General features: G+C 43.9%; 1 protein-coding gene across 1 annotated transcript in view; it reads right to left on the bottom strand.

Moving 5' to 3' along the window:
- Nucleotides 1-6,370: 6,370 nt before the first annotated feature.
- The window catches only part of LOC145400401 (luciferin 4-monooxygenase-like), a 12,507-nt gene continuing 3,430 nt past the window's right edge, over nucleotides 6,371-15,447 (bottom strand). Inside the window, exons 4-5 of the mRNA XM_080272918.1 lie at nucleotides 7,357-7,522; nucleotides 6,371-6,501 (exon numbers count right to left, since the gene is read on the bottom strand). Coding sequence (XP_080129044.1) covers nucleotides 6,371-6,501; nucleotides 7,357-7,522 — 297 coding nt within the window. The remainder of the gene's footprint in view (nucleotides 6,502-7,356; nucleotides 7,523-15,447) is intronic.

Below are 15,447 nucleotides of genomic sequence, written 5' to 3' on the forward strand. Positions count from 1 at the left end.
CTTAGACAGTGTGATGAACAAAAAAGGAAGTTCAGAGGATGAAGTACGTGGAACGACAAAGCAAGGAAGTGAGGTTTCAGGTTCACTGAGAGCAGTGATAAGGAATAGGGCAGTAAACATGGAAGTAAAAACGTTGCTGTATGAAAACTGGTGGACAGACACAAGTCAAGAGTGAGAGAAGTGGAGATCAGTTATCTGAGATGAGCAAGTGGAATTACACTGAGAAGCAGACACAAAAGTGAGGAAGTGAAGGAGTGCTGTGATGTTGATGTGGACGTGTTAGAAAGAAATAAGAGATGTAATGGAGAAGTATATGGGTAAGAGAGGTGAGTTGGAGAAAGACCAGCCTGATGGCGAAGGACGGGGTGACATGGAGGCTATTCGAATTTGACCATCCCGTCCAGGAGAAAGGACTCTGGCTATTTTATGAATAACCTAAAGAGATAATCATAAATGTGTAGTAGTATGATGCCATGTGCAAATTCGCAGTGAAATTATGGGGTCAGTGGAGGCGTCCATCATCCACTCACTTAGTGTAGTGGTACTCTATTTCAGTGTAGCTCTACACTGAGTGGGAAGCCAAATGATTTCCTGTAAACCTGGAAATCATGTAATACGCAGGGCGGTAACCTTACAACCAAAGAACACGTGTTCCCTGTGTGTCAACAAGTGGGTTGGTGACTGGCTAGTGCCCCTCCCCCAAAAATAACTATAAATATAAACAGGAAGCCTCGGACCAGAACAGACAAACAGGTGAAGACCAAGCACCGAACTAAGGACATGGTACCGATTACAACATGGAATGTAAGAAGAATGAATGATGAAGTGAGAGAAAAAGATTGTCTAGGTGTATGAGGGTGCAAAAGTGGACATGTGTGAATTAACCGAGACTAAATGGTGAGGAGAGAGAAAGAGAAAGAGAGAGAGAGAAAGAGAGAGAGAGAGAGAGAGGGGGGGGGGAAAGAGAGTAGGTGAGAATGAAAGGGCAAAAGAGGGAGTATGTATTGTTGTGTGCATGGGATGGAAGGAAAATATAAGAGAGTATGGATCAGTTGGTTCAAGGACTGTGTGGGTAAGACTGAAAGTAGGATTACAAACGTGGATGATTTTGTGTGTGTATGTGCCAAAGCAAAATTGTGAAAGTAAAGTGAATGAAAAGTTCTTGACAAATGTGGAAGCGTGCATGGAAAAGTTTGAAAGGAATGAGAGAGTGTTTTTGACTGAAGATATGAATGGAAAAATAGGGAATCTGATGGTGGATGAAATAGTTGGAGAGTCGGGTGTGCTTGCAGAAGTGGATGAGAATGGCAGTGCTCTAGTGGACATTTGTGTGGGAAGGGGGTTGTTGATAACCAATATCCTCTTTAGGCACAAAATGATCCACAGGGGAGGGACAGGATGAAGTAGTCCATACATGGAGGATAGAATAGTTGCAGGAAGTTGGAAAAAATGCAGAATATAAGCGAGAAAGGGAGGAGTCACTGGGTAAATATACTTTGGAGCACATGCAGGAAGTGGAAGGTGTGTGCAAGATATTCACAGAAGAAATCTGTGCAGCCTGCGAGGTGGTTTGTGGGGTGAAGAAAAGGCAAAAGGAGGTGCAAGAAACAGTATGGTGGACTGAAGAGGTGAGACAAACTGTGGTGCAAAAGAACAAAGCATATAGTGAGTTGATGGGAAACAGAGGCATGGAGGAAGTTGAGTGATGGAAGAGTTAAATGTAGAGAAGAAAAGGGAGGTGAAAACATAAGTAAAAGAAAGTAAGGAGAAAGTGAAAGAGGAATTTTGAAGGAATTTGAGTGTAAGGTGCAAGGAATGTAAGAAAATGTTCTGGGAGGAGGTAAAGAGAGTTAGACAGGGTGATGAAGAAGTTAGTAGGGGAGTGAAAGATAAAAATGTTAGATTGATAATGGAGAAGGGAGAAAAAATGAGCAGATGGAGAGACCATTCTAAGGAACTGTTAAACGCAGAGAATGAAAGTAATGCAAGTATAAGTTGTTGGGGAATGGCTGAGAGAAGGAGCAAGGTGAGAAAGGAGAAAGAGATCAGTTGGATGGAAGTAGTGGAAGCAATGATGAAAGTCAAAATAAGGAAAGCTCCGGGAATTGATGGAGTGTGTGATGATGTGATGAAGCATGGGGGAGAGATATTAGTAGAATGGATATGAAAGATGTGTATATTGGCCTGGGAGGAGGTAGAGTCCCAGAGGATCGGAATTAGATATAGTTATTCTCGGTACAAAGGAAAAGGGGAAAAAGAAATGTGTGGTAACCAGTAAAACACCTTTGTTGTAAGGTACGTGTGAGGCCATTTAATCCGAAAGCATTGAAATGTCGCCTTATACCCCGAAGTTGCCTAGAGTACATTGATAGCTGTCTACCTACCAAGTTTCAGGCCTTTACTGCAAACTATTTGGCCTGTGGCCCTCATCTGAAGGTTTTTGACATTCTTCACTTGGCGTGTGTCACGTGCCATGTGCACCACCGGGGTGTAATGGAACCTGCCAAAAACAAATCTTAAACAATGGGGCTATCATATGGTGCAAACCACGCAGTGATCGGCACTGAGGTTCCTGAGATATAAGCTTCTCAAAAGTGTTACGGTTGGGCCGGCCCGTGTTGGGCAGGTCCGGGTTGGGCTGCTCAGATGTGAGAAAATGCCACTACTTGACGAGAGACTCAAGAGGGCTTCGCCCTCGGTCGTAATCATAAGGGCATTTGTCTTCTAAGTGTAATAGGAAAGGTATGTGGTATTATACTTATTCAGAGAGGGAAATAAAAGAGGAATTAGTTGGAGAAGAACAGAGAGATTTTAGGAAGGGAAGAGGTTGTGTAGATCAGATATTCATCTTCAGGTCTTTAGTGGGAAAGTTTCTAGTGAAGAGAAAGAAGTTGTATGAGGCCTTCATGGATTTGGAGAAAGCATAATAACAGAGTGGATAGACAAGGAATATGGAAAATATCTGGAATATATGGAGTAAATGGGAAGTTGTTGAATGCCGTGATGAGTATGCATGAGGGTGTTAAGGCTGCAGTGAGTATGGATAGTGAACTGAGTGAATTTTCCTATCTGAATGTTGGATTGAAACTGGGATGTGTCATATCTCCATAGCTGCTGAATCTGTGTATGGATGGGGTTACAAGTGAGATTCAAGGTAGGGCAGTGGTTGTTGGAGCGGCCCTAATGAGAGAGGGCAGCATTTAAAAGCTTCCTGTACTGTTGTTTGCAGATGATACTGTATTGTTAAGTAAAGATGATGGGGAAGTGCAAGACTTGTGAATGAGTTTGGGGTAGTCTGTAAGAAACGGAATCTAAAGGTCGATGTAGGGAGGAGTTAAGTTATGGTCTTCGAGGGAAATGAAGTCACTGAATGTACAGTGTAGTTCGATGATGAGGAAATGGCAAATGTGAATGTATTTCATAACCTGAGCTGTGTGGTGAGTAAGGATGGAAGTTTGGAGGATGAAGTGCATGAAAGAGTAGAAAAAGGAAGAGGGATTGCTGGTTCATTGAAAGCAGTGTTAAGAAATAAGGAAGTAAGCATGGAAGTAAAAAGGTCGCTGCAAGATAGTATTGTGATATCAACTCTAACGTATGGAAGTGAAGCTTAGACGTTGTTGGAAGGTCAAAAGTCAAGAGTGAGGGCAATGGAGATGAATTTTTGGTGGGAGGAGAACCATGTGGAGTTATATGGAGAGACAGATTGACAAACGAGGAAGTGAAGGAGCGTTGTGGTGTGGATGTGGGTGTGATAGAAAGCGTTAGGAGAAATACACTGAGGTGGTTTGGCCATGTGGAGAGGATGGTGAGCGAAAGGCTAAAGAGGAGAGTGTATGTGAGTGAGGTGGGGGGGGGAAGAGGGAGGGGAATGCTGAGGATGAGATGGAGGGTTGGAGTGGAGAGGTACATGAGAGTTGGAGATGTGAGCTGGAGGGAAGGCAGTAAGATGGTGGGGGACAGAGCGACATTGAGGCGATTTGTCTGTGGCCACCCCTTATGGGATTGAGGCGTCTGGCAGTAAATAGATAGATAGATAGATAGATAGATAGATTGGTAGATAGATAGTTATAAAAAAAATCGGTGGGGGAGCAAAAAATGGAGAGGGTGGGCAGGGAGCAGTCAGCAGGACGGGTTGTGTAAGTGGTGTGTGGTGGAACAGGGTGGTATGATTTTATCCTGCGAAGATGGGTGTTATTAGAGAGATTGCTTTGGAAATCGAAATGGGATTTCTGTAGACGCTCAGTGTAAAATGTGGAGGGGAAGAGCGAGGAGAAGATGGGCAGATAGTGGAGACATGGGCTGGGATGGTGACGGGTGGTGCGTCAGGTTAAGACAGGGTACTCCCTAGATGTACAGTGAAGGTTTCTTAGTATTGGCGAGGTAGAGATTTAAATTATTCTCCAAGCAGAAAACAACACTAACGATAAAAATAACACAGTATACACAAGCCCCTCATGTACTGTAAGTTGCATAATAGACCCACAGGTTGTAAATAAACTCCATTGCATCACAGGAGTTAAAAGGGTGCAAATTACCTGGTAACACTTCAGTTTTTATGTACAGTGACCTTTTCTGTGATAACACAGGGAAAAGAATTTTCTTTATGTTTATTTAAAATTTAGTAAACATGTGGTGATTTCTTAACTGGTTTGCATCAGATTGGGTGAAAGAAACAAATAACTTCTTTTCGATTTTCCTTCTGTACTGAGTTTGATGTGGCAGTAATAATCACAGAGTTTGATTAGGCAATGAAGGAACCTGATTTGATTATTTTAGATCAAATTTTGTGCTTTCTGTTACATATACAGTCTCATTTCCTCCTATCGCAGTCCCTTCCACTCCTTCTCCTTTTGTTTTGTCCTCTCCTCTTGGTCTGTCCTATTGCGGCCGTATTCTCGTAAGTTTAGGAGGCATTGCCAGACGCCTCAATCCCGTTTGGGGTGGCCACAAACAAATCGCCTACACGTCGCCCTGTCCCCCGCCATTTCACTGCCCTGCTCCCAACTCACACACCCCTCTCTCATATACTTCTCCACTCCTTTCCCCCAATCTCATCCTCGGCCTCCCCCTCCCTCTCCACCCCTCCACCTCACATACACTCTTTTCTTCAGTCTCTCACCCTCCATCCTCTCCACATGGCCAAACCACCTCAGTGTGTTTCTCCTAACGCTTCCTATCACATCCATATCCACACCACAACGCTCCTTTATATCCTCATTTGTCAGCCTCTCTCTCCATGTGACTCCACAGGCTCCTCTTAAATAACTCATTTCCACTGCTCTCACTCTTGACTTGTGTCCTTCCAACAACGCCCAAGCTTCACTTCCATACGTCAGAGTTGGTATCACAATACTGTCATGCAGCAACTTTTTCACTTCCATGCTCACTTCCCTGTTTCTTATCACTGCTTTTACTTACTGCACCATATTGTCCTCATGTGTATTACTTACATCTTTTTATATCAACATTGACTGCATAAATTTCATACGGTACAAGAAGCTTTTAACGTAGCTACCAGATACAGAAGTAACCAGTTAAGGAATGGGCATCGTCATGAATAACAGTTGGCCGATATTCCCCTACCAGCATAGTGTCCTGTCTTCCATATATCTTAATCGTCGTCGAAGGACTGAGTGTTATCCTTCTTTCTCATATCCGTTTGTTGTATGCTTCATATTTCCATCACATATTAATTCACGTAATCTTTCATCGCCACAGACGGTATGGAAGTGTTAGCAAACTTTTGAATGACATGGTACTATGGAGCCTCGCTAACCTTTTCAGTCCGGTGACGTGTTTTTTTTTTCTATTACTCTTGCTATCTTCAGGCGATTTCATTTAGCTGAGAGAGAGAGAGAGAGAGAGAGAGAGAGAGAGAGAGAGAGAGAGAGAGAGAGAGAGAGAGAGAGTCTGTGGAGGAGGGGGGGTTAGTGGAGATTGTTCCTAACCTCGCTATTACAGCAGGTGTATCTAGAGCTTAATAAAATCATCTGGAAATATCAAGAACAAAACAAACTCGTCATCAGGCTGAAGGGGTTAACAAACGAGAATACTTGCCATGTTCCTCTGTCTTGTTCTCTTGTTCTACTACCTTGTTCTCTTGATCTGCTACTTGCCCTGTTCTCTTGTTCTTCTAGCTGCCTGGTTCTCTTGATCTTCTAACTGCTCTGTTCTCTTGCTCTTCTAACTGTCGTATTCTCTTGTTCTTCCAACCACCATTTTTCTCTTTTCTAACTACCCCGTTCTCTTGTTCATCTACTTTCCCTGTTCTCATGTTCTTCTACGTGCTCTGTTCTCTTGCTCATCCAACGGTCCTATTCTCTTGTTCATCTACCTGCCCTGTTCTGCTGTTCTTCTACCGTGGCAGTGTTCACAGTCTGGCAGCGGGTGTTGTGTGGGCGGTCAGCAGTTTCTTCCTCAGTATCTTGCCCGTTGGGTTTCTCGGGATGGCGGCCACCACTACCACCCCGCCCGTCAGTCGCTTGTACTCCACCGTCCGCTCTGGGGGGGGGGTAGGAGGGAGAATAGTGTTAGTGAAATGATAATACCATCCATCCATCATCCAATCCTGTGTCGCCCCATGAGCAGCGTAGGAGCCCGGGGCTAGGCAAGTTGGTCCTGACATTTAAGATGAGAGTGACCAGCCTCACTCATCCCTGAGTGGCATTACGTGAGCAATAAACCCCAACCATCCTTTGGATATAAACCTACACAGGCTCAATCCGATTGGAGTACCTTAATTACCCACTAAACCACCAGGCACCATAATTTGGTTATATGGTTACCACCCAGCGTAGTAAATGGTTTCCTCGTGTACAGGAAACCATTTGGCTTGTCACTCAGTGTAGAGTCACCTAAAGGCAGAAAGAAGAGAAAAGAATGAAGGAAAGAATGACAGAAGAGAGAGTGTAATGTCACCCGTGGGCAGAAGGAGGAAAGAATGAAGAATAGAAAGACAGAAGAGGAAAGATGGAAGAAAAGAAAGGGCAGACACCCAAAGCAGCACTACATCAAGTGAGTGGATGGTGAGCGCCCCCAACTACTGCTTTAAACATTAAAGTGAATAAAATCATCTGGTAACAGCGAGAGTAAAAATGAACGCACATTCTCTGGTTCCCGGGGTTTAGAAATCTACCTTATGAGTCAGGGTTAATTTCCTCTGATTTTTTATGGGGATAATCCATAGAGATAATAAAAAGTGTGAAAACAAAAACGCAAAGGAAGGAGGATTAGATTTTTGCCTGTCGACTGTGTGGTGCCAAGAAGTTCATGTATAGAGGAGGGATGGGCGTGAGAGGACTAGAGTGGGGGTGAAACAGACAGACACAGAGGGAGATTTTCAACTAAAGGTCTCACCTGCAACAAACTCCTGCAGAGCCTGAGTACTGATGCTGATTCCTGGGCGGGGCACCACGTACGCCCTGGGGGCCTCGCCCGTCCTCTGGTTCTCCACCCCTACCACAGCCGCGTCTGCCACGTCAGGATGCTGCTTCAGTATGTTTTCTAGTTCCGTTGGCGTCACCTGGAGAAGTTAAGATAATAGCCAGTTCTCCTTATTATACTCTTTTCACTCTAACTTGGCCAAGATTTTCATCCTTTTGCAGCTTAGTCCACGTAGCTCAAGAGCAGAACAAGACGATCTTACGGCTTTTCATCGTTTCCATAGCATTTCTTTGTGATTAGCACCGTTTTCTAGCAAATACCTGTTGTTACACCTCAGCGTTGAAGATGAAGAGATGGCAATTTCGGGCCAAATTAGAGTAAAAAGGGTATAATCAGGGATATGTGTGTCAGAATATTACCCAGTCTTCGTTACCTCTGAGGGAAGTGTTCTAAAATATTACCCAATCTTCGTTATTAGTCAGGGAGGTGTTCTAAAATATTATCAAGTCTTCTTTATTTCTCAAGGATTTGTTCTAAAGCATTACCAAGTCTTCGTTATTAGGCAGCGATGTTTTCTGAAATATTACTGTCTGTCATTAGGTGACCAAAGCCGGCATGTTGGAGCCTTTGTAAACGACTACCAGGGGTGCCCGGCGTTGCCGGGCCAAAAGGGGGAACACTCTACTCCTATTTGTTCTAGTTGAATCTTTCTACTCCAGAAAGACCATGTACCTCTTATGCATTTGAAGAGGGGTTATAAGAGGTCCAGGAACTTTCTGCTTCAGCTTTCGCAGACTACCGCACAGTATTTATGTGCACTTGTTTACTGTTACTGGTAACCTCAAATTACCTTCAACCAGTGACCTCAAATGACCTCGGAGGTCAACCTCATATAGCCTATGTCCGATCTGGAGGTGATGTGAGTCTCCATGCCAAAAATTGGGCTGCAGGGGTACTCGGCGTTGCCCGGACCAAAAAGGCGAACACTTTACCAGTGACCTCAAATGACCCAGATCTGAAATTTGACCCCCTAAAACCATTCTCGGGTCACCCTGATTCAGAATGTATATGGGCCTGGGGTCTCTGACCCTTGGTTTGGGCGTGATTGAAGGACAAACCATCAAACAAACCAACAAACAAACAATGCGAATCTTTCATATTTATACTGTAGATACGATACATTTTTTTTTTTTTAATGCAAGATAGAAGGAACCAAAGGCCAGGGGACCACAAACCGTTCCTTCCAAGAAAAAAAAAAACACAAAACAAAACAAAAGAGAGCCAAATTCAAGATCCATTCATTTCAAGATGCCTGGACACACTGCGTTTTTCAAACGCAGAGATCATAGGAAGTAGGAAATACAGACAGAGGGAGACAGTTCCAGACTTGATCTGTTGCATAAATGAAGGACTGGGAGTAACGGTTAACTCTTGCATTAGAGAGTTGGACAGAAGAGGGATGAGAGTTTGTTGCTAGACAGGTGCTACGCACCCGACGTAGAGGTGGAGGGATGCAAGCAGACAATTCAAAGGAGCAGTGACAATTGAAGTAGCAATAGAAAAAAGATAAAGATGCAACAGTGCTGCAAAGATGCAGAGGTTGGAGGGAGCCAGTAAGAGGAGAGTTGAGACGAAAAGCCTTTGACTCCACCCTCCTGAGAAGAGCTGTATGTGGGTAGCCTCCTCACACATGAGAGCCGTACCCTAAACAGGGTCGAATAAACCCGTGTATAAAGTCAACAACTGTGCAGGGGTAAAGAAGGTACGGAGTCGGCTTAGCACACCCAATCTCTTGGAAGCAGATTTTACAGATGTAATATGATCTTTCCAAGATAAGTCCCGAGTGAATTAAACCACAAGCATGTTCAAGGATGACGCAGGATTGAGCTGGATATTATTAAACATTAGTGGGTACTCCTGTGGAAGATTGTGTTTGGTTGATAAGTGTAAAAACTGAGTTTTTGATGCATTAAAATCAAGATTATGTTTACCCCAGTCAGAGATATGAGCCAGGTCAGACATTAGGTTTGCCATAGCCTTATCCCTTGTTTTTTGAAGCCATACTGAGATGGACGTTGCGGGAACCGAATGTAAAGGTGAAGGGTGGAATTATCAGTGTATGAGTGGATAGGGTTAGATGAACAGCTTAGAAGGTCATTGATGAAAAGAAGGAAGAGAGTCGGTGATAGGACAGAGCCCTGAGGAACACCATTGTTGATAGATCTAGGAGATGAACTATGGCCGTCTACAACAGCGGCTATAGAATGACCAGAAAGGAAGCTATAGATGAAAGCACAGATAGAAGGACAGAACCCGTAAGAGGGCAGTTTGGAAATTAAAGATTTATGCCAGACTCGATCGAAAGCCTTTGAGATGTCAAGTGTGATGGCAAAGCTTTCGCCAAAGTCCCGAAAGAAGGATGACCAGGAGTCTGAAAAGTAGGTGAGAAGATCGCCAGTGGAACGTCCCTGACGGAACCGATACTGACGATTAGAAAGAAGGTTGTAATGGGAAAGATGCTTTAAAAGATTTCTGTTAAGAATTGACTCAAAAACTTTTGAGACACAGGGTGTTAAAGCAATTGGACGATAGAGAGTTGGGAATGGTCACCCTTCCTTAGGACTGGGTAAATGAAAGCAAACTTCCAGCAAGAAGGAAAGGTACAAGTTGACAAAGGCGAAAGAGTTTACCTAGGCAGGGTGTAAGCACAGAAGCACAGTTCTTGAAGGCAACAGGAGGGACTCCATCAGGCCCATATCCCTTGTTAGTATTAAGGCCAGTGATAGCAAAAAGTACATCAGCTGAAGAAATTTTAATGTCAGCCATGAGGAAGTGAAAAGGGGGAAGTGATGGAGGAACAGCACCGGAATCGTCTAAGGTGGAACTGGAGAAGAAAGTCTGAGCGAAGAGATCTGCTTTATGAATAGAAGAAATAGCTACAGAGCCATCAGAATAGAAAAGAGGAGGGAAGGATGATGAGGTAAAGTTGTTACAAAGGTTTTTGGTAAGGTGCCAGAAGGAGCGGGAAGAATTCGATTTGGAGAGTTGAGAGCATTTAGTGCGGAAGAAATTATTTTTGGCAGAGCGAAGAACAGACTTAGCACGATTCCGGGCAGAAACATAAGCAAGATGTGACTCAGGGGTGAGTTGGTTCTGGTAGCTTTTATTGGCCCTCTCATTGTTGCAGACAGCATTAGAACAAGCGTGATTAAACCAAGGCTTTCTTGCATTAGTCAAAGGATATGAGAAGGGAATGCATGCTTCCATGCCTGAGAGAATAACCTCCGTAATGTGCAATGCACACTCAGATGGCTCCCGACCATGGAAGCAAAAATCATTCCAGGGAAAATCAAAGAAGTACTGCCTGAGGGCCTCCCAATCCACAGCTCCAAAGTGCCACAGTCGACGTTTCTTTGGAGGGTCCACAGGCCGTACCGGAGCCATAGGACAGGTTAAGGTAATTAGGTTGTGATCGGAGGAGCCCAACGGAGAGAAAAGATTAACAGTGTAAGCAGAAGGATTAGTTGTAAGAAAGAGGTCAAGTATGTTGAAGCTCTCTCCATGGCGGTCAGGGATACAGGTAGGGTGCTGTATAAGCTGCTCTAGGTCATTAAGGATAGAAAAGATGTAGGTTTGTTCACCAGGTGGATCAGTGAAAGGAGGTGAGAGACAATTATGGGCAGTTCTCGTTAATGTCAAGGATGTTCTCTGAAATATTACAAGCTCTACTCGTTTCAAGTCAGTGATGTGGTACAGAATAGCATCAAGTCTTCGTTACCCATGCATTGCGGATGTCTTCGTCATTAGTCAGAGTTGTGCGCCAAAAATCACAACTATTTCCATACAGTTGGTGATGTGAACTTGGTTAGCAGGAATTGATCTCTACAAGTTTTGAAGAGATAATCGTACTGTTCACTTACCTAAATTTTATCACAGTTCACCGCATATAATTTTTCCTGATCTTAGCTTATACCGACAGTTATGTTAAGGAAAATACAAACTAGTAGCTAAGATTACAGTTTGAGTCTAAACTTGGGCCAGATTATCGTCCTTTTGCAGCTTATTTCACGTACCTTTGCGAGAGAATAAAATAATACTATGGCTCTACATCATTTCCATGGCACTTCCTCGTGACTGGCATCATACTCTCTTGTTGATCTGTTGTTACAACACAGCATTCACGATATAGAGATGGCAGTTTTAGGCTTGCGTAAAGGAAACAGAATATAGGTAAATCTTTTCGGTCATCTTTGGGGTTTATGGCAAGTGTAAAGAAAGGTTACTAATGTGTTATGGCTCCCTAGGACTGTTTCCCGTCCCATTAACTGCCCCTTTGCTTGAATGAAGTGAAGTTAATGTTGTTGTTGCTGCTACCATAGGATTTTGTTCAACTTATGATAGCTTCTATTTATTGGACGGGTCCGTGGAAGCTGTATCTAACCCCTACATTCCGATAAGCCTATGAGAAGCTAAATAAAATAGTCTAGAGACAGAAAAAATTATAAAGTAGTTGTTTGCAGTGTCCCAGGACCACTTTAGTTGCCTATTGCTCTTGAGCTCAATTGGAGTCTGAATTCCCATCGAACTTCTTCCCGCCAGTTTTTTCAAACTAAAATTGTAGACAGACCCTTTTCCACATAATCCTGATTTACTTTGGTGATAGGATAATTTATTCAGTAAGCGTCGTTAATAAGATTAACGAATCCGAAACACTGACTGAAGCTTGCGAATGTTTCGCTTGCAGAGGAGCTAACTACGTATCATCATTACTTAGCATCAGCAACAGCAGCCGCACCAGCAGCAGCAGCAGCGGCAGCAGCAGCGGCAGCAGCAACAGCATTATACTGGCTTTTTTTTTTCTCCTACCCATAGATCCGTGTCAGTATTTACAGCATAGTTAAGCAATTGCATAAAGCAAGTAAGATGTATTAAATGTATCGCATTCACCTAATGTTCCTTGATCCTCATGAGATTCTTGACCGTGTCTGTGAGATAAAGGAGACGGTGTTGGGGGGAGTAGGGATAATTGCTGAGTCGGTAGAGAGGTGGTCTAGTGCTCTAACAGACGTGAGTTCGATTCCCGGGCGGGGCAGGAAATAGTGTAAGGATTTGAATAATGTTAAATGATACTTGACAGACCTTATAATAAGACCTACGGACATGTAATAACACCCCCTATAATAACAATACACCAGTCCTGTATGAGACAGTCTTAATGTGTAGTTAATATGGTGGGGTTTGGAGGGTTTCAGCTCCGAAGTGGTGGCATATGCAGGTGTATGATACAGTACGAAGGAGGACTTCACTGCTTCAGGTAACGTCTTACTGAGCCTAAGTTATGACTAGAGTCATACGTAAAAAAAAAAAAAAAAATCCCGTCAGTACAGAAACATCATTTATATTTCATTCATTCTGTCCACATAAGATTTTTTTCATACTAAGGGAGACGTCGAACTCGAAGGGTTAGAGAGAGAGAGAGAGAGAGAGAGAGAGAGAGAGAGAGAGAGAGATTCCATTAACCTGTTGAACTCGAGAGGCCTTTCCAGAATTGAAAAATAAATCATGGTAAAAGGAACAACACTCTATGTAAAGACGATAACGTACTGAAGGGAGCTGGAGAGAGACGCCTTCATGTGGCGGCACCGATATAATCACTTTGCTCAACTGCCTGGTTAAACAAACGTTCCGTTACCGCTACCGCTTCCTTATCCCCGGTAAGGAGAATGGTGAACTGCAGATCAACTTAAGCCTGCAATTAACCGGGTTCACAGTTCGGATGAACTTGAGCAACAACAACAACAACAACAGCAACTTCTACTACTACTACTACTACTACTACTAGTAGTAGTAGTAGTTTTAAAATCACCTCCAACCATTGGGGAACTATATTGTGAAGATCAAAACCAACCTTCCTAATACAGTTCGCCATTTGAAGTTGTAATGTGAATGTTAACATTAACCCTCATATTACAATCTGTTGGCCTCAAGCACGCAAACGGCTGTGGTTACCAACCATCTACTATTACTAGTATTATTTTTTATTTATTTATTGATATTACAGTGTAAATAAAGACATTAAAACTATTGGAGTCGCTGGTCAATGCGACTCGACCACGGTAGCTTCGTAATCCATACCCGCCAGAGAGACAGGCCTAAGGGCTCATGATCTTGTGCCCCTGAGACATAGCAGAGCACATCTCACAAGGGAGAATGACAATCAACATCTCATCCAGGCCATAACAGAACTCTGCGGTTGACGTTTTTTCTCAGAAAGAACCTCTGCCAGTCTCGAGTAGAATCTCACCGCTTCTGGACCCATCCCACCTGATGCTGTGAACACAAGGGGAGTGAATGGACCGTGGTCCACATGTTGGATCCTTTCTTGATAGTTTCTATTTTTTTTTTTTGTTCATTCCTTTTGTGTGCAGCTTCGAGAGACAGCTCGCGATGACATGCTGCCATGGGATCGAATATCCTGATGTCGAAGAACGCCCTCTGCCCACATGTCCAGAAACCTCGAGCACTGACATCCACTCTTGCATCATTAGATATGTTTGCTGTTCTGTGGGTGAAGTGCTCGCCGTCCAAGGGTGGCAGAGCTGGCTCAATCGTGACATCATGGCATATTTCCTGCAGCATTTTGGCAGTGAGTTCGCATACTTCATCGTGTCGGATGCAATCAAAGCCTCCCTTGTTGCATACCATTGCATGGTTTGCATCAAAGACAGTGCCACAGGCAAAGTGTTGAGGTAGGTTCTCTATTGGCCATCCATATCTCAAGGCTATGGCGTCATTAAATTCTTGTTTGTTGAAGTGGAAGCCTTTTGCCTTGAGAGGCAGGATTGTAAGCCAGTTCGATGCCTCAACCTCTTGTGCAATTTTAACTCTCCTGCACTGGTCTGGTATTAGATGTTCGATTATGTGCTGCAGCTGGTCCTTTGTCTTGCTTCTCACTCCTTGCTTATCTGTGTCTTTATGTCTTTCTGCCTTTGGTGGTCAATTTCACTCGTCTCAACCTGGGCACAAATCTTTTGTGACAAGGATTCGGTGAGCCTGAATGAACTTTTGTGTTCGTAGCCTATCATGGCTGCTGGATTTATAATGCCAAGGCCTCCCATCCTGGGTGGTAATTCTAGAAGGTCCCTCTCTTTTGGTGTGGGGGTGTGGCCATTGGTAAATGCGCTGTATGATGCATGGGGCTCTCTTTTTGCATGGCTGCATAATATGCGAATTTCTTCTACCCATGTCTTTACACTATCACTCACATATTTGTCTTTGAATTCCTTAGTTCCAATCATAGCACCTAGATGCCTCTGACCTTCCCTGGCCACTATCACGTTTGTGCCTCTACAGGCTTCCTGTGCATCTTGATAGTAAGCTGGTTTCGCGATCTAGTTGGACTTACTTGCATTAGGGTTGTAACCTATTTCAGGGCCATGAGATGTTGCAAGGTCCCACCATTTCCTCACATCCGCCACCTTGCCAGCACCTGTGAGATCATCTGCATAGGCTACCTGTTTTACATTGGTGCCCTCGTATTTGATTTGTTGTTGCAGCACTGTCATCGCCAGGGCGTACATAGCCATGGCGACGGGGTCCCCCTGGGTGGTTTCTTCTGTGGATTGGAAAACACTGACATCGTGAGCAGCTGTCTTACTCACAATGTAGAGGTCTGCTGGTTCTTTGTAGGTGTTTTCCACATATTGGGAAAATGCTGGGCATTTAACCTTGATGTTGTGTAGCACTGCCTCCCGGTTGATGGAATTAAATGCATTTGAGGCATCAAGTAATAACATTGCCTGACAGTCCTCTTCCTCATATATTTTCCTCATGGTGTGAACTGCTGCCTCACCTCCTGCCTGCTGGCTTTTCGTCTCATTAACTCTCCTCCTCTTACTGACTCCCTTCAACCTCTGTCTCTTCGCCGCACTGTTGCATCTTTATCTCTTTTCTATCGCTACTTTAATGGTCACTGCTCCTCTGAACTGTCTGCTTGCATTCCTCCACCTATACTACGGGCGCGTAGCACCCGTCTGGCAGCAAACTCTCATCCCTTTTCTGTCC

This window comes from Coenobita brevimanus, chromosome 52 (assembly GCF_032717465.1).
Source record: "Coenobita brevimanus isolate Jiangsu-jjx chromosome 52, ASM3271746v2, whole genome shotgun sequence".
Lineage (NCBI taxonomy): Eukaryota > Metazoa > Arthropoda > Malacostraca > Decapoda > Coenobitidae > Coenobita > Coenobita brevimanus.